This window comes from Silene latifolia, chromosome Y (assembly GCF_048544455.1).
Source record: "Silene latifolia isolate original U9 population chromosome Y, ASM4854445v1, whole genome shotgun sequence".
Taxonomy (NCBI): Eukaryota; Viridiplantae; Streptophyta; class Magnoliopsida; order Caryophyllales; family Caryophyllaceae; genus Silene; species Silene latifolia.
In genome coordinates this window covers 142,830,828-142,850,363 of record NC_133538.1, presented here as the reverse complement: position 1 = coordinate 142,850,363, position 19,536 = coordinate 142,830,828, and the positions used below count along the sequence as shown (strand labels likewise).

Genomic DNA, 19,536 nt, shown 5'->3' with positions numbered 1-19,536 from the left:
ACTTTAACATTATGAGTTTATTAATCTCTATTGTACACTACCAAATCCAATATACATACCAAACAGATTAAGAAAGACAAAGAAGACCTAAATTAATTTTACATCCAAATACATGTGAAAGAATCAAACTCGGAACCCAAAAATCAATACCGTACTTGATAGCCGTCTCCATCTGACCGTCGCTGGCTGCCGTTTAATGGTCGTTGTCGGTCGCCGCTTATTAGAGAGGTGGTTGTCAGTCGCGTATCAGTGTTGTGGTGGTGGTTTTCTTGTGTCAGTGGTGGTATTATCAGAAGAGTTTGGTTGCGTTTTATCGCTTTATGGGATGAGGGAAGAGAAAGAGACTTTAGTTGGGTTTCTACGGTTTGCCAATATGAATTCAGAAAAGTTGTGATTTTTTTTTTTTTTTTTTTTAATAAAGGGTCTAAGGGTCGAGTATGGGTCTCATAACTTGATCTTAATTTACCCCAAATATTTTCTTAAGACCCATACCCGACCCATACCCATTGGGTCTAAAAAAATGAGACCCATACCCGACCCATTAGGGTCCGACCCTCAGGGTCTGGGTCGGGTCCCCGACCCACTGCCATCCCTAGTGGGGAGTGGGGGGTTGGAGGGAGTATGTAGTATCCTACACATGGGTGTGGGATATAAGAATTGACGGAAAAGAAGGCTAAAAACGAGCTTGCATCTTATCCTGAAATCGTCTGGTCCACAGTTGACAGTCTCTCCACACCATGCCACTCACCTCACAAGAATATTCAGAAGATGATGAAGAAGAAGATAACGCTAAACCCCCTGATTCTTTCCCCCTTCCCTTCCCTTCCCTTCCCTTCCCTCCATTTTTAGGGCATTTTCCCTTCTCCCCTAATTTCCCCTTCTCTTCTCTGCTAAATGTCTTCTTATATGCTTCTCTCTATCCTCACCACCTCCACCACCGTATCACCCCTCCATCTCTTCTTCCTCCGCCGCTGCTTTCTCTTCTCTTCACCGCCTTCCGCCGCCGTTCCCCGCCGTTTCATCCTCCCCTCCGCTCACTCCAATTCTAATCTTCTCAAGCCTAATCGCCGCCCCCCCTACGGCGACCCTCTCTCCGTCTACGATGATGATGACTCCGTTGCTGTAGTCGTCGCGGAGGTACTTGATAATGATGATGACGACGATGATGATTCCCCCTGTTTCAATGATGATGTATGTTTCTACTTAACTTCTATTTCTCTCGTTGCATCATTTGTTTACCTTCTTACTTTAATGCGTTCAAGTTGATTGCGTTTCGATTTCCGGCACTATTATTATTTAGAAGCGTCCTGCTGTATGATATGGTGGGTCAGATAATCAATCGAGGAAACCCTAGAATTACAATAGGATTCCCAAAAAGAGAAAGGAATCGAATTGGTAAATCTTTATTAAAGAATTCTTGTAGAATTACAGAGGACTTTAGAGAGAATTAGAGAAGGGAAATGAGTTTGCTAAAATGACAGATGATGTTTACAATGAACTGAGACTCTATTATATACAACTTTATCTAACTGATTTTCCCTCCAAAAGTCTCATAACCAATTCCTAACAACCTTAACAAACTTGACAGCTAAGCAGGGACAGCTGGCCCCAGTTTGTTATTCTGTTATATGGCTTAACCAGTTGTGCACATAACAATCCAACCCCCTTAACCAACAGCTGCTTCTAAATTGAACTCTGGAAAACGTTTTTGAATGTCATCATAAGGCTCCCAGGTAGCATCTTCAGGTGTGGAATTTGACCATTGAACCAACACATAAACTACCCCACGCACCCCTTTCTTCATCAACTTCCTGTCCAATATGGCAACTGGCTCAGCGCAAATCTGGTGCATGTCATCCATTTCAGGAAGTGAGCTCACCATAGGTACCGGGCCTTCATGTTTTCTCAGTAAAGAAATGTGAAAAACAGAATGTATTTTAGCTTGACTAGGAAGTTTCAACTTGTAAGAAACCTGACCCACTTTTCCCTCCACCACAAAAGGACCAAAGTATCGAGGTGATAATTTGGCACATGTTCTTCTTAGCACCGACTGCTGTCTATAAGGTTGCAATTTGACATAAGCCATATCACCTACTGCAAGCTCTTTCTCCACCCTTCCTTTGTCAGCCATTTTCTTCATTCTTTCTTGGGCCCTCGTCAAATGAAACTTCAACATGTTAATGCAATCCTCCCTGGCACTTAGACTCCTATCAATGGCTTCCACCTTACTGTCCTTGAGAACATATGGAACATGTAAAGCTGGACTCTGACCATACACAATCTCATAGGGAGTGGTATGAGCTGAGGAATGGTAGTTAGTGTTATACCACCATTCAGCTAAGGGTATCCACCTAGCCCATTCCCTGGGTTTCTCACCAGTCATACATCTCAAGTAAGATTCAAGGCATCTGTTGACCACTTCGGTTTGACCATCGGTTTGAGGGTGATAGGCTGTTGACATCAACAATTCGATTTCTTTGCAATTTGAACAACTCCTGCCAAAAGTTACTGAGGAATATCTTGTCCCTATCACTCACAATAGATCTTGGCATCCCATGTAGCTTAAACACATGGTCAAGGAATAGCTGGGCCACAGTAACGGCAGTGAAGGGATGGCTAAGCAACAGAAAATGGGCATACTTACTCAGCCTATCCACTACTACCAAAATGACATCCTTCCCTTGAGATTTTGGTAAGCCTTCTATGAAGTCCATGGATATGTCCACCCAAATTGCATGTGGTATGGGCAGGGGTTGCAACAAGCTAGCAGGGTTTTGCAGGATAGGCTTACATTTTTGGCAAACTCCGCATTGTCTTATATAATTTCTGACATCCCTCCCCATGTGCTTCCAAAAGAATAAGCTTTTCAGCCTTTTAAGAGTAGCTTGAACACCAGAATGCCCTCCCAAAGGTGAGTTATGTACCAGACCAACAATTTTAGTCCTCAAATTCTCATCAGCCCCCACTACCAATCTGTCCTTCCTCCTTAACTCCTCATTTTCCCAGCAAAATTTGCTCTGGATGCCATCTTTTATCTGTTGTATCAGTGTTTGTAAGGCTCCATCATGTGTCCAACTTTGCTTAATCAATGCCAGTAACTCAGTATCCAATTGAGATACCAGCAAGGACATGAGTTGATGTCCAGTGATCCTTGACAAAGCATCCGCAGCTTTGTTATCTTCTCCCTTTCTGTACTTGATCTCATAATCGAGTCCCATAAGTTTTGGCAAACATTTACTCTGAAAAGGAGTACTTATCTTCTGTTCCAACCAATATTTGAAGCTGAAGTGATCAGTTTTGATGACAAAATGTCTTCCCACTAGGTAAGGTCTCCACTTTTCCACAGCAAAAACAAGGGCCAACAATTCTTTTTCATAAGTAGAGTATGATCTTGCCTTGGATGAGAATGCCTTACTAATGTAGGCAATAGGGTGGCCTTCTTGGGCCAGTACAGCCCCCATCCCAATATCAGAGGCATCAGTTTCAATGACAAACTCTTTCCCAAAATCAGGTAGAGCTAGCACAGGAGCACGAGTCATGGCTTCCTTCAACTTCCTAAATGCCTGTGATGCTTCATCAGTCCACACAAATGCATTCTTTTTCAACAAACTAGTAAGGGGTTTACTCAGGACCCCATACCACCTGATGAATTTCCTATAATAGCCCGTTAAACCAAGGAAACCTCTTAATTCTTTGACAGTAGCTGGTTCTGGCCATTCCACCATAGCTGCTATTTTAGAGCTCTCAGTTGCCACCCCTTTTTCAGAAATTAGATGCCCCAAGTACTCCACCTCAGGTGCTCCAAAAGTACATTTAGACATCTTAGCAAACAGGGTGTGTTGTCTCAGAATTTCAAAAGTTAGTCTCAGGTGCACCAAGTGATCCTCAAGTGTCTGACTGTAGATAAGGATATCATCAAAGAAAACCAAAATGAATTTTCTCAGGTGTGGTTTGAATATAGTGTTCATAAGGTGTTGAAATGTTGATGGAGCATTAGTGAGACCAAAAGGCATCACTAGGAATTCATAGTGCCCCTCATGGGTTCTAAAAGCTGTCTTTTCCACATCTGATGGGTGCATCCTAATTTGCCAATACCCTGACCTTAGGTCAATTTTAGAGAAGATGCTTGACCCATGAAGTTCATCTAGCAACTCCTCAATCACAGGAATGGGGAATTTATCCTTGATGGTGTTCTTGTTTAGCTCTCTGTAATCCACACATAACCTCCATGTCCCATCTTTTTTCTTTACTAGCACAATGGGAGAAGAAAATGGACTCTGACTTGGCCTTACTACCCCACTCTCCAACATCTCCTGTACTATTTGTTCAATCGCATCTTTTTGTATCACAGGGTATCTATATGGCCTAACATTAACAGGTGGAACCCCTTCTTTTTGGTGGATTTTGTGGTCATGGTCTCTATGAGGTGGCAAAGTAGTAGGTTCCCTGAAGATATCATCATACTCCCCCAGAAGTTGTTGGATCTGTTGGTGAGTGACCTTGCCTTCCCTTTTATAGGACTCTCCTGAATTAGCAGGATGCGCTCCTTCAATTCCACAGAATTCTCCCACATTAGCAGGATAAGCTCTCAATGCAAACAGTTGTCCACCTCCTCCTTTTGCTGGAATCTTACTAATAGCCTGATGTAGTTGTTTAACACCCATCCAGTGCAATGAAGCTGCTGCCTGTGATCCTCTCAAAACATGCTTCCTCCCTTGAAACTTAAACTCTCTCAAAACATGCTTCCTCCCTTGAAACTTAAACTCCATTCTCAGTTTACTGAAGTCCCATAGCACAGGACCCAGGGAAGTGAGCCACTGAATTCCAAGCACCATTTCACAACCTCCCAAAGGTACCAACATAACATCAGTGCTGAACTCATGACCCTGCAGCTCCCACTTAAACTGCTCACACATGGATTTGCTGAGTATAGTGTCCCCATTAGCCACTGACACCACCAAAGGACATGTGTTTTTCACCTTACACCCAAACTTTTTAGCCACATTCACATCTAAAAAGTTATGAGTGCTGCCTGAATCAATCAAGATGTGCAATGCATTGCCCCTCACTTTACCAGTGACCCTCATAGTTTGATAGGTGGTATTTCCATTAATGGCATTCAAGGAAATTAAAGGAGGGATCTCATCCTCCACAGAATACCCATGTTCAGTCTCAGAAGAGACTGTACTCCCTTCTTCAGAGTTATCGTCCTCCACCAAAGTCAAAATTTCAATACTATGCAACTGTGCTGTGCACTTATGGGTGGGTGACCATTTCTCATTACAAGTAAAACACAAATGTTTTGCCCTTCTTTCTGCTACTTCTTTCTCACTCAACCTGGCAGTAGTTAGTTTTTTATTGGTATTAACAGCAAACTTCTGCCCTCCACTACTGCTACTACCCCCATATTGTGAGGGTTTTGATTGGTGAAACGATTGTTGAAAAGGGTTTTTGGAGACTGGTTTTTCTAACAAGGGTTTAGACTTCCTGATGAATGAAGAAATGGTAGCCTCCTGCAATTTTGCTAAGGCAAATGCCTCCATTAAAGTCTGAGGTTTATGCATCCTCACTGTATTTTGTATATCAGCATCTAAACCTTTCAAAAAACAACTCAAGGCCTGCTTTTCAGATAAATCAGTTCTGTTCAAAAGACCATCAAATTGCTCCTGATATTGCTCCACAGTTCCCTTTTGTCTCAAGTTCATGATTTCTGCTATAGGGTCATCAAAAGGGTTGTTCCCAAACCTCGCAACAATGGCCGCCTTATACTCATCCCAAGTAGGCCAACTACCAAACTCCCTAGTTTTCATCAAAGATTGGTGCCACAACAATGCTTTACTTTCTAAATGAATTGAAACCATTTTGACTTTAGTGTTTTCAGAAGTGGAATCAACTTCAAAAAACTGTTCACATTTGTAAATCCACCCAAGAACATCATCGCCATTAAATCTAGGGAATTCAACTCTTGAAAAACGACTAAAACTGGAATTAGGGTTTATGAAATTACCAGAATTTCGACCCCCATTTTGATTAGAACACCCAGAATCTTTCTCCAGATTCCCGACCCTTGTAGAAACTGCAACCATTTGACTCAACAGCTGCTCCATTCTTGAATTCATTTGATCGATTTTGTCACCCAAACTTTGCTGATGTAGTTGAATTTGAGCATTCAATTCCACTTTGTCTTGGTTGTGAATTCTGACGAATTCCCCCAAATTAGCTTCAATGTTGATCACAGCTTCACCCAAATTCTTCACTCTATCCTCCATTGATTGCAAAGTTTCATCAGCTGGATTATCAGAGTTTCTCGGATTTCGTGGTGCCATTTTTTTTTATACAAAGAATCCAGGAAGGATCTCTGATACCACTGATATGGTGGGTCAGATAATCAATCGAGGAAACCCTAGAATTACAATAGGATTCCCAAAAAGAGAAAGGAATCGAATTGGTAATCTTTATTAAAGAATTCTTGTAGAATTACAGAGGACTTTAGAGAGAATTAGAGAAGGGAAATGAGTTTGCTAAAATGACAGATGATGTTTACAATGAACTGAGACTCTATTATATACAACTTTATCTAACTGATTTTCCCTCCAAAAGTCTCATAACCAATTCCTAACAACCTTAACAAACTTGACAGCTAAGCAGGGACAGCTGGCCCCAGTTTGTTATTCTGTTATATGGCTTAACCAGTTGTGCACATAACACTGTATCAGCTCAGCAAGTATGTTTGTTCTTGTTACTCAATCTTTGACTAATACTCCCTGTCAATTGTTGTCCTTTGTTTTTGACACAAAGACCAAAGACCAAGGAAAGGGGAGGGAGCCAATTACTAAATGACAAGTGAAACAAAATCACAAATTGGGTGTGAATGATCAAATTGCTCATTAAGATAATTCTTAAAATAGAAAGGACAACAATTGACTGAAACACCCAAAATGGAATGGGACAACAAATGACCGGGACAGAGGAGTACTTTGCTAATCACTAGTAGCAGTCATTTAGAAGCAAAGCAATACTCGACGCAATTTTCATTTGGCTGATTAGGAAACAAACTCTTTGTGCCGCTGAAAGAGAGTTAAGGTTGCATACATCTGACCTCCAATTTGCAGGAGTCTTTGAAGCACTTGGATTTTGTGGATGTTATATGTTGCAATCAAATGGTTACCTTAAAAGCGAAGAAAACAACATTCTAATATACTTGTGTTGTGCTTATGGAATTTACGGCCAATATCCTTCTATTGCCATTAAATCATTGCACAATGTGATCGAACTATTTTCCATGAAAAGTTTCATTTAAAACTCTTACATCTTTAACTTCTATCATTTCTCAATTTCGTGACCTTGTTGCTCATGGTGGTCTTTGAACTTGAGTTGTGATGACATTGTAGTTGTGAGTTATTCGACATCAAGGGCAGAGAAGTTGCTGCTTTCTGTAGGTTTGTAACCTGATATCTAAAAACATCAGGTCTTGAAGCATTGTGATTCTATTGTTTTCCGACTTCCGTTAAAAAAAGTTTTAAAAAATGTCCTTGATGCAAAAACCATTGGCTTCTTATGGCTTGTCAATGGACTTGCGTGTTTTAAAACTCTTGACTTGTATGTCTCTAAAGTTTGATTGTTTCATGGCTTACGTGTGCAGGATGATGAATTTGCGGAGCCTGCAAATTTTACTAATGGTCGACAGAGTTCTAAATTGCTTGAAGTGGCCAAGACGAGGCCAGGTATGGATCCATGCTTTTTTCTTGGTATGTGTTTTTGTGAGTCAATTCTCAGTACTCACTCAACCGTCTTTTTCTAGGAAACCGAAGAAAAGCTAATGTTGGTGGTAAACCAGGTTCCAAAGGGAAGGTAGGCTTTGATTATGTAGCTAAGTGTCAGTTTGAGTATGGCTTGTTGCATTCTGCATTAAAAAGCCTTTCTATTCATGTCTTCCATTGCAGTTTGATGCACATAAAGGTGCAAAGAAAAAGTATGCTCAGCTCTCGGAGGAATTTAGAGTAGATAATAGATGGATTCCCCTTCTTGATTACCTAAGCACCTATGGAATGAAAGAATCTCACTTTATTCAGATGCATCGGAGGCACATGAATGCTTTCAATATAAATTTGCATTCCGTACGGGAGAGACTTGGATACCTTACGGAACTTGGCGTAAAGCACAAGGACATTAAAAAGATGTTATCAAGGCAACCACAAATTCTTGAGTATACAGTGGACAGCACTATGAAGCCACGTGTGTCTTTTTTGCTTGATTTAGGCCTCCCTGAAGCAAAGATAGCGCAAGTGATCACTGCTGCCCCATCAATATTTTCTTATAGTGTTGAAAATTCCTTGAAGCCCACTGTAAGATATTTGATTGAAGAGGTTGGTATCAAAGCAAACGACTTGGGCAAAGTTGTAACATTGAGCCCGCAAATTCTTGTTCAGCGTGTTGACATTTCATGGAATGATCGTTTTGATTTCCTTACAGAAGAGTTGGCAGCACCTAGAGAAAGCATTGTGAAAATGGTCACTAAACATCCTCAACTCCTACATTACAGTATTGAAGATGGAATATTGCCTAGGATAAAGTTTCTGAGAAGCATTGGTTTGCAAAATTCTGACATCTTAAAGGTCTTGACTAGTATTACTCAGGTGACTTTCTTCAACTCTTTAATTCGTTAATGCTTAACTACTATCTTAGGTGTCCAATTGCCCATTGTGTAGGGATTGACAATTTGTTATGGGTTAATAAGTGATTCATTGATATATACATGGTTCTGCATATATTCATACTTTATATATTATGCTCTTTCTCACCAACAACAACATAACCCAAGTGCCTCAAAAGTCCCCCACAAATGACGGGATGAGAGGGTTGAATATACGCATCATGTAGATGTTGTTTCCATATAATCTATGGTGAAAAGTATATCGAATGATGGCTATTTTACAATTTTAGTGAGCCATTTTGCTTTATTTGACCATAATCCAGAACCACAGAATAACGAGCTTTTGGCTCCATTGTAAAAGAAAACTACTTGTGTCCTTTCGCATTTAAACAATAACGCTCTGTGTTATTCACCTTGAGTATTTGTGAGTTTCTTATCATGATGTTTTTGCAGGTACTATCTTTGTCATTGGAGAAAAATCTTAAGCCAAAGTACACGTATCTGGTAAATGAACTACGGAATGAGGTCCAATCCTTGACTAAGTATCCAATGTACTTAAGTCTGTCACTGGAACAGAGAATACGTCCCCGACATAGATTCTTGATTTTCCTTAACAAAGCACCAGAGGGACCATTTCCTCTTAGCTCTCTAGTCCCAACTGACGAATCCTTCTGTCAGCAGTGGGCTGGAACTAGTGTTGACCAGTACATAGAATTCAGGCAAAACATGTTGCTCAAAGAGTTTGCCAAGAAGTATGAAAAGCAATGATAAATTACTGTAAATCTTGTTTCCACTGACATGGAACTAACAAGACAGCTGAAGGGCTGGTATCACTGTTTTTTAGCGACGATATTGTATCCTGACACTCATGGTATGTTCTCATCTTTTCTGCAAATTTTCTTACCTTTCTCTTTTAGATCTGACTGAGGAATTATCTGCTACTAACCAACCATTGCTATGCAAAACTAAAACAGGAATTTATCTCGTCCGCTCTTGTTTATAATTATACTCACAATGATTGAAGGTGAAGAATGTCGCAATCTAAGCTTCAGGTCGACTCCGGTGAATTTTGATGTCAAACTTTCAAGGTTAGCTATACGCCTATACCCAAACTGATGTTCTCAATTTTAAGTTCATTACTTTATGATAACTCATTGGTAAGGAATACGGAGAAGTGTAGGCTTTCCTTTCAGCCCCTTGCAGTTACATCCTTCTCCTTCCCATCATAATTACCTTGCCCCCAAAAAAAAGTGGATTTAGCTATCGACTAGTTTTGCACAGAGTTTTTAGAAAAGTTTCTAGCTACGGGAACACTAAGTTGTCTCTGTTACCTTATCATATCATAATATTTTACTCCTATTAAAAAGAGGGAGGTGGGAGGTTACTAGGGGAAAAAAACAACTGAAATACTGATTAGGGGTTGGTTGAAGGAGGTGATAGGTGGTGGCTTTGGTGGATTGTAGATGATGGAGTGATGATAGAAGATGTGAGAACTGGTGGGGCTTAATTGAGGGGTGACGGAAATTAGAGGTAAGTGACAGAAAATCTAACGGAAATTACTAACTGGGTTACCACTTAGAATAAGTAAAATATCTTGGGGGTTGTTTTGGGTAAAAATTTACCAGTTAGATTTTTGTGGGGGTCAAAGTGATCGTTTGTGACTTCGAATAAGTAAAGAAATCGACAAGCAAAGGTAAAAAATAAAGAAATAAAAAATATGACACGCGAGAATTTTGGTGACGCGGAAAACCCGATGTGGGAACAACCGCGGGGGGAGTCGGAATCCCGCCAAGTATTTTCACTATGACTTTCAAGATTTTCGTAGCAAGTAAGGAAGTACAATGGTGTTTCTTTTTAATAATTGGCCAGAGAATGATCTCCTCAAACGTATGCTCCTCCCTTTTATAGTTATCCTTCTAGGGTTTTGACTGCAGCAGGCTCCTCCGAGTCAGGCTCCTAGCATCCAGGGACTGTTACCTGAAAAATAGGGGCAGTTACTTTGACTTCTTCTCCTGCCACGTTTTATGCATGCTACTTGTGTGTGTTTCTTCAAGATAATCCAATGACCCTCTCATTGCCACGTCAGCGATCCTCTAGTCACGCGATTGACCAGTCCTTTTATGCCACGTGTCCTGCTAGTAAAATTTGCAAATTTTATCCCCAACAATTGCCCCCAAATTCCTGGGCAAGTACACTTGGGCGGGAATTTCAGTTTCCTAAGCCGTCAGAGTTTCATTGACGTGACAAGACTGGACTTTTCATCCCTGGACACTTCAACTGCCGCATCCCATTACTCTTCCAACCGCCCACTTGCTTCCCTATTTCCCATAAGTTCTTTTAATACCACTCTTCTCTTTACTTTTTCCATCTCCCAAAGAAATTTTCTCTTTCATCTTCCAAAAAATCCTTCTCCTTCATCTTCAAGCCGCGTCCCTTTGCCAGGTACCCTCCGTTTTCCTTTCTTTTCCTTTTGCAATGGCTCGGAAAAATACTCGATCATCTAGCTCTTCTGTCCCGAGTTTTAATCCTAATGACTTGTTTCCTTCTACCTCTATTCTCACTCCCACTCATTCCTGCGATTCCGAATTCGATCCGGCTGATATTGCCATGATCAAGGAGTTGTTTGGGTTTTCTGATGATGTCGTAGTGCATGTCCCTCTTTCGGGTCAGAGGGCCGATTTTCGTAGGCCGGGTTGGACTTGCTTGTATTATTACCCTTTTTTTCTAGGTTTAAGGTTTCCTTTTCCAAAGTTAATTCAAGATTTTCTTCGTTTTAACAACCTTGCCGTATGCCAAGTTGCCCCTTATGCTTGGCGTACTTTGGTCCCTCTTTGTATTATGAACGATTTGTATGATTCTGGAATTGATCTTGGGGATCTGGGTCATCTCTTCACCGTGAGGTCTCTGGGGCACGACCAAGTGACCTTGCGCGTTAGGGAAAATGAGGAGCACTGTATAATCTTTCCTCCAAAACCCAATGACGCTGACTGATTCCGCCGTTTCATTTTCGTGGAAATTAGTTCTCTCCCTCCTCCAGTTGATTATTTGTTCTCCAAGTGGAGATCTACCACAGGTACTTGGTACCTTCCACTGTTTGTTCCTTTGTTCTTTGCTTTCTTACTTTCCTTACTTGCTTTTTTGTGCAGGTTTGAATCGTCCTGTTCCTTCGTCGGACGTAGCTTCCTTAACGAAGCTCTTTGACGTATCTCTGAAAAACGTTCCTTTAACCGCCTGCTTGGTTTTTCTCCTGGTGCACCGACCCCTGCTGTGGAAGAGGAGGAAGAAGAAATGTCGTCTGGTATGACCCTCTTCCCTTTATTTCTTGCTTTTCATTTCTGGTTCCTGAAAATTTCTGGTTCCTGAAAATTTCTGGTTCCTAGATTCTGCTAGGTCCAAGGTTACTTTGCAAATGATATTGGCTCAGAGGAGGAAGAGGGCCACTGGAGGCGCCCCCAAGCCTGCCTCTAAGAGAAAGAACGAGTCCTCTTTGGATGCCGAGGCTGCTTGCTCGAAGAAGCCTGCTACTTCTTCTGACTCGGTGCCTGTTGAAATTACTCCTCTTGCATCGCTGCCTCCTGAGGATAGGGAAGTTTCCACTCCCAAGGGCCCTAATGCTCCCCTCCCTGAAATGACTTTGAAGCTCCCAGAAGGGTTTGGCGGTCCAGGGGCCCTTGGTCACCGGCCTTACTTGGGCAACGCTTCACGCTTCCCCTGGTCCTCGTTCGTCGCCGGAGAAGAGGCCCCTAAAAGAGATGGCGGATTTGGAAGCTGAGCATGCCTTTGAGGTAGATCTTTTTTGTTTTTCTTTTTTTTTTTTTTTTTTTTTTTTTTTTTTTTTTTTTTTTTTTTTTTTGAGGATTTTCCTTCTTTCTGCCAGTCGCTGCAGATCTCTCTCCTTATTAGGGAGAAACTTGCTAAGCTGGAAGATGACGTATGCCTCCTGCAGACGGAAAAAAGGGAGCTTCTTGACCAGCTGGATGTGGAGAGAAAGGAGAAGGCTGGTCTTCGAGGGGAGGCTGACTCAGTGCGCATCAGCCTGAAGGAGTCTGAGGAGCGGCTTGCTCAAGTGATGGAGGTTAACAACTCTCTCGATCACGAGAACAGGGTCTTGAAAGAGAAGAAAGCCAATCTATCCAAGGCCCTCGACCCGTCTCGCGCTTGTTCTTCCTGGGAGATGAAGATTGCTTGCATCAGGGAGTTTCAAGAGGGGAAGCACCTGTCTTGGGATCTGGAAGAGGAAGAACGGTTGTTTGCTGACTCTTTTCCCGAGAAGGTTGATTTGGGAATATTGTCGGATTTTGAGATTGACGCCTTGGAGGAGGATGACGGCTTCTCTGCTGTCGGGGAGGAAGAGGTTCAGGGAGGAACCCACACTGCTGACAACCTGGTTCCGGAAGGCAACTCTGTTCAGCCTGCTCCTGGAAATGTTCCAGCTCCTGCTGCAGAGGTGGAGCGTGTTGTCTTTGGGTACTCGACGAGGCTCTGAACCACTTCCTTTCTATTTTCGTATTTATTTTAAGGCCTGTGTGGCATAAAACTTTATTAGTTTTTGGATAATTTTCGGTATGTTTTGGCTTTGCTCATGGGAGCGAAGCGTTTTGATATTTTGCCGTTTCGTGCGCTTTAGTTAATATTCTGCCGTTTTCTGGCGTACCTTTATTTTGTCGTGCGTGCACCTTTTTCGTTGTATTATTGGCGGCTTTCGTTGATTGGAGGCTCTGGGATCTAGTTGCCCCTCTATTCAGAGGAACCTCGCTTGCACAGATGCTGAGTACTCCAGGAGCCTAGTTCATCCGATCTGTGGGTACTTAGCCATAAGTCCATGCTTCTCTGTGTAGGGACATAGAAACTCCACCAGATTAGCTTTCGCAGGCTCCTATCTTCTAGAGCATGCAAATTTTGAAATAAGCCCAAAGCGTACTGTTGATAAAACTTAGATTTTAAGGTAATTTGTTTAAGGCATACTGAAATTTTGATTATAATCTGATAACTTGAAGTCAAAAGTTTTATTTGGAAGCTCGGAAAAGGATTTTTAAGGTTCTATTTGAAAAATTGAAGCTCTTAGAAAGGAAAAGGACACTTTTGCAAAACCTGGAACCTGGTGGGGTCGTATTGCATGTCTGGTTCTTTGCCGATCGCTCTCCGTCGCTTTATATGTAATACTTCTTTAGGTGGATGATATTCCACGATCTAGGACCATTTGCCCTTCCATTGTCATGAGCCCGTAGGCTCCATTTCCGACGATACTTTCCACCCTATGACGGTCCTTCCCAATTGTAGGCAAATTTGCCGCTCTGCAGTTTTTAGTGTTCGAAAACTTTCCTCGGACCAAGTCTCCTACTTGCGGTCCCGACCTTTACATTTTTGTCAGAGCTCCGGTCACTGCGCACTGTATGAGGCCATCCCGATCCGGGCGCCGGTTCCGAGCTCATCCACCGTGTCTAAACCGCTTGCCATTTCCACTGTTCCGCTCCTCTGCAGGCACCCGTATCCGTGGGTAGGAACCACGACCTCTGAAGGATAATCGCTTGACCCAACACCAGTCAAGGAGCTTGCCTGTTCTACTTTAGGGGTGGTCCTCGTCACCCCATAGGACTAGTGGTAGCTCCTCCGCCCATTTGCCCCCAATTTCTTCCAACTTCTTTCTCGGGTTCTCCACTATGATATTATTCTTGGACTCACCGCCATTGGGTGAGGGTTCCCGGGAGTAGACTTCGCAATGAAATGTTCCAACTAGCACAAAATGCTTCGTCTTATTACCAATAAATCGAGACCCATTATCGCATATTATTTCGATGGAATACCAAACCTACGGATGATGTTGCGTTTAATAAAAGATATCACCCGGGCCTCGGTAATTTGGGAGAATGATTCCGCCTCTATCCATTTGGAGAAGTAGTCCGTCATGGCAAGCATGTAGACCTTGTTTCCCGGTGCCTTGGCGCGGTCCCACTATGTCCATTCCCCATTTCATAAAAGGCCAGGAGAAAATAATCGGGTGCGAGAGGTTCTCCGCAGTCGGTGGTCGATCGGCGTACCTTTGACAAAGCGCACACTTTTTTTCGCGTATTCCATAAAGATCTTTGCGCATCGTGGGCCAAAGTACCCCCGCCCGAGGGCCTTGTTGATGTGCTCCCCCCCGCATGGTTTCCACATTCACCACCGTGGATAGTATGTAAAATGACTGGGCTTCATCCTTATCCAGGCACCTCGGGTAGGGTCCTGCGTAGGATTTCTGAACAAGACACCATCAATCGGACAAATCGAGGCTCGCATTTTAAAGCTTCTTACCTCTTTTTTTTCTGCCGGAAGTGTGTCATTCTGCAACTAATCTTGATAAGGCTTCCTCCAATCTACAACCTCTTCTTGGGTCGGTGGTGTTTGCTAACACCCCTTTTTCCCGTGATTGTGGTGAGCCACCAGTGCCTTCGTTGTCTTGTTCGCTTTTGATATCGCGGTTCTAAAGACGTGGACGATAGGTACGGTGGAGATTGTACTGTCTTGAATGTTGCCCCCGAGGCGCCTAAGGCGTCGACCTCCACGTTCGGTCCCCGGGATTTGCTTGATGTTGAAGGTCTGGAACCTGAGTTTCAACGCTTGCGCTATTTCCAGGTAGGCCATCATAGTGGGGTCCCTAGCTGCATAAGAGTTATTTACATGGTTCACGATGAGTTGGGAGTCGCCGTATACCCGGAGGTGCACGATTTTTAGGTCCAGAGCCCCGGACCCAAGATTAAGGCCTCATATTCTCGCCTCGTTATTGGTAGCTTTAAATTCGCACCGAATCGCTGGACCAACAGGTCCCCTTGGGGTGACTTAAGGACCGGACCAACTCCTGCTCCTTCATATTTGAGGCTCCATCTACATTCGGCTCCCACATCTCAAGCTCTCCTTTATCCTCCTCCGGAGTGAGGATTTCCTTCTCGGCCGCATCCGGAGGGAGGGGGAAAAGTCGGAGGCGAAGTCCGCGAGCCACGGGACTTGATTCTTTGTCCGAGGTTCGAATTTCGGATCGTAGCCACTCGGTGTATGGACCACTTGGCCATTCTTCCCGATAACTCGGTTTCCTCATTATAGTCTTAAGAGGGTAGTTAGTTACCACAGAGATAGTATGGGATTCAAAATAAGGTCGCAACTTATAGGAGGTCGTGACCGGTAGCAAGTCAAGTTTTTCGAGTGAGGTGTACCTGGTTTCTGCGGGTAGCGGGGACTTACCGACATAGTATCTTTGGATCTTTGTATTCCTTCTTGCTCTCGAATTAGCACTCGCACCGACACCACCTCCGTTCAAGAGAGGTACAAAGACAAAGGGTTCTCCGTGTTCGGCTTTGATAGTAGTGGTGGAGTGCTCGGATATCTTTTCACTCGTTGAGTCTTTGCCTCATGCTCCTCCGTCCACTCGAACTTCTGGCTCTTTCTTAGGATGTCATAAAATAACCTGCACCTGTCTGAGGACCTTGCTATGAACCTGTTCAGGGCAGCTACTCGCCCCTGCCCTCGCCCCGTCAGGCGCTGCACGTCCTTCGGCTTTTGAGGTGACTCCAGCTGGAGTATGGCCTTGATTTGATCAGTGCTGGCTTCTATCCCCCTCTTGGTGACCATATATCCCAGGAACTTCCCACTGGAGACTCCGAAAGTGCACTTCGAGGGATTCAGCTTCATTTCATATTTTCTCAGAGTGCTGAAAGTGTCAACCAGATGTTCAACGTGCTGGGTAGCTTGCTTTGATTTCACCACCATGTCGTCGATGTATACCTCCATGGTGCGGCCTATTTGTTCTGCCGTTGGTAGGTGGAACCTGCATTCTTTAGACCAGAGGGCATCACGTTATAGCAATAGATACCTCGCTCTGACCTGGATGCCGTTTTCTCTTGATCATCCGGTGCATCTTGATCCGGTTGTAGCCACTCCAAGCATCCGGAATGTGAGCATTTCACGGCTCGCCGTGGCATCCACCATGGCGTCTATGTGCGGCGGCGGAACGGGTCTTTAGGGCAAGCTTTATTTAGGTCCGTAAAATCGACACAAACCCTCCACTTGCCATTCTTTTTCTAACTACCACCACATTAGACACCATTCCGGTACTTTACTTCCTCGATTTTTCCAAAGAATGAGCGTTGTCTACCTCCTGGTTTATGACCTGGTTCCTCTCTGGAGCAATCTTCCTCCTCTTCTGCTGGATAGGCTTATAGCTTGGGTCCACACTCAGCTTGTGTGTTATGATACTTGGATCTATACCTACCATGTCATTGTGGGACCAAGCAAAGCAATCCATGTTAGCTCTCAATAATTGAACAAGTTCCTGACGGACTTTACCTGTGCATTCGACCCGATGAATATGGTTCGTTCGTTTGCGGCTCATCCAGCCGATCTCGTCTAAATCCCGAGGTGGCTCGACGTATTCTTCCCGGATGCTCGCTCTGTAATTGCTATCTTTGGCCCATTTGTTGGTTTTAGGGCTATCTTGTAGCAATTCTTAACTTCCTCCTGATCCCCACGTATTTCTTGCACTCCCCAAGGCGTTGGGAATTTCAGGCATTGGTGGTAAGTTGAAGGTACCGCCTTCATTTCGTGGATCCAGGGCCTGCCAAGAATCACATTGTAAGTAGAGGGCCCATCGATAACCAAGTATCTTACCTGCTTGTTGACTCCTTTGGCATAGGTTGGGATGACGATTTCTCCCAGAGAGTGCTTCGTTTCGCCACTAAAACCGACTAGAGGTACCCCTTTTGTTGCTAAGTCCTTCTCGCCAACCCCACGACCTTGATGTTTCCAAAGATAATCGAGTTGACGGAGCTTCCCGTGTCCACCAGATCTTCCGTACCTCGCAGCTTTCCTATGGGGAGGGTGATGATCGGAGCGTCGTGGTGTTGCTCGGAGCATTTTGTGCGTCTGTTTCATCAAAGGTGATCGCAGGAGGTCTGGCGGCCGACTCTGCAGGAAAACTCGGCTTATCTCCTTTAGTTTGTGTGGCGTGTCTTTTGGGCTGAATAGGTCGAGCCGCACAATTCCGAGCCTCCCGTAATAACATTTACAATTCTAGTGCACACGGTGGAGGAGTAGGCGGAACCTGGTTAGTGGAATGAACTTTGGTGGAGCCTCCGGCAATAGGTGGTCCAGGTTTCCTCGATCGTCTCGAATTTGACTTCCTTTCTCAAGGTGTAGCATTCGTCTTGTCATGGCCGATGTCATCATGATATTCGCACCTTTTACCGAGTCTCTCTTGTCGTTAGGACGCTCGTCGATCCGCTTCTGGCCATCCGACTCCTCGGATCTCCTTTAGGGCCTTGAGTACACCTGCAAGATTGATTGAGAATTTATACTCACTTACTTTCGGGAGGTGGCTCGAGTTTTTCTTTCCTCCCGGGCCCTCCGATACTTTATTCACGGGTTTGCTTAGGGTTTGGCTCTTTCATTCGCTTCTCCACAGTGCCTTTACGGATGTAGGATCATGCCATAAGGCCGCCCTTCGGGCCCCGAGTCTTCTTCCGGCCGCATGACTGCAATTGCCTTTGTCTGCACCTCCTCGAAGGTAGTGCATGGGTACTTGGTCAAATCTTTATACAAGTCCGACTCCTGGCGGAATGCTTCTATGGCTATGGCTGTGGCTATGTCGCACCGAGGGATTGCCACCTTCTCCTGTTGAACCCGTTCGAAAAAATCTCACGTGGCCTCCTCGAGTCCCCGCACTATCCGATCAGACAGTCACTTTGGTTTGTTTTTTTACCTGTGCTGCTTCTTTGTGCAACCGTGGTGGAAGGCATTGACTAAGTCGGCGAAGCGGGTTATGCTCTGTTTGGCGGTGACGAACCATTGCAAGGTCACTCCCGGACAGAGTGGATCCAAACCCTTTACACATACAAGCTTCTTTCAAGGAGCCTGTCGCGGTGATCACCATCATCTTTTGCTTGTAGTGGTTGATATGGTCAAGAGGATCCGTGGTTCCGTCGTAAAGCGTCATGGTGGCGGACGCATCCTTTTGGGACACCGACAAGGGGGCTATGTCATCCACGAAAGGGGAATCGCGTAGCTATCTCGTGTTACCTTCTCCGGGGGTCTCGCTACACCGGAATCCCGTACATCGAGTCCCTCAACTCCTCAACTCCCGGTATTCTTTGTTCCCAAAGCAGTCGCCTGTTCTGCAAGAGGGTTAGAGACAAAGGAAAAGAGCCAACAGATGTACCTCCCCACCAGGCTCCTCCCGAATTGGAATTGATCCTGGTGACTTGCCAAAGGTGTTGCGTGGACGATGGTTCCTAGTTGCCACTCACGGTGCTTGTTGAGGAGAGGTTCCTCCCACCCGGGTTCCTCCCGAGAAATGTCCGCTTCTTTGGGTTCCTCATGCCGATCTTTGGTCCTGGATTCCATCCCGCCACCCGCCGAGGGGTGTTCTGCAAAAAATTGCGAGTTAGTTCCCTGACTATTAGACAGAGCACTACTACAGGGTTGGGCTCAAGGCGAATGGTCGATCAAAAGACAGAACCCTAATCCACTTTGGGCTCGATGGCTCCTCCGGGTGTTACTCCTTCAAGATCCGATCTAGTGATCGGCTACGATGGGATCTGCCTGGGGCCCGCGTTGGTGATCAAACCGGGGCCTCGAAGGTGGAGGCGCGTGGGTGACGAGGTCCTGAGTTTCGTTGCAACCCCCCCGAGGTCCTGGTTGTCCCTCCTCGAGCTTTCGATGGCTCGGTGCGGGGTATCCATTCCTTCCAACACCACTCGACGGTGCCGTGATGAGGCTCGACTTCTTCGGGACTCCTCCCGATGCGATCTCTTGATGGATTCCTCCGGATGCGCCGCTGATCCGGGTCTGCTTTGAAAAGGGCTTTCCTGCTGGATCTCGTAACACCGGTGTTCTTGACGCCTTGGGCACTTGGGGAG

General features: G+C 44.5%; 1 protein-coding gene across 1 annotated transcript; it reads left to right on the top strand.

Annotated features, from left to right (window-relative positions):
* Positions 1–785: 785 nt before the first annotated feature.
* On the top strand, positions 786–13,310 carry LOC141634336 (transcription termination factor MTERF9, chloroplastic-like). The gene is made up of 9 exons (XM_074446553.1): positions 786–1,191; positions 7,643–7,724; positions 7,802–7,851; positions 7,944–8,636; positions 9,107–9,524; positions 9,628–9,741; positions 11,800–11,951; positions 12,034–12,438; positions 12,531–13,310. Exons 1-5 carry the CDS (start codon positions 895–897, stop codon positions 9,419–9,421), a joined length of 1,437 nt encoding a protein of 478 aa, XP_074302654.1. The 5' UTR covers positions 786–894; the 3' UTR covers positions 9,422–9,524; positions 9,628–9,741; positions 11,800–11,951; positions 12,034–12,438; positions 12,531–13,310.
* Positions 13,311–19,536: the final 6,226 nt, after the last annotated feature.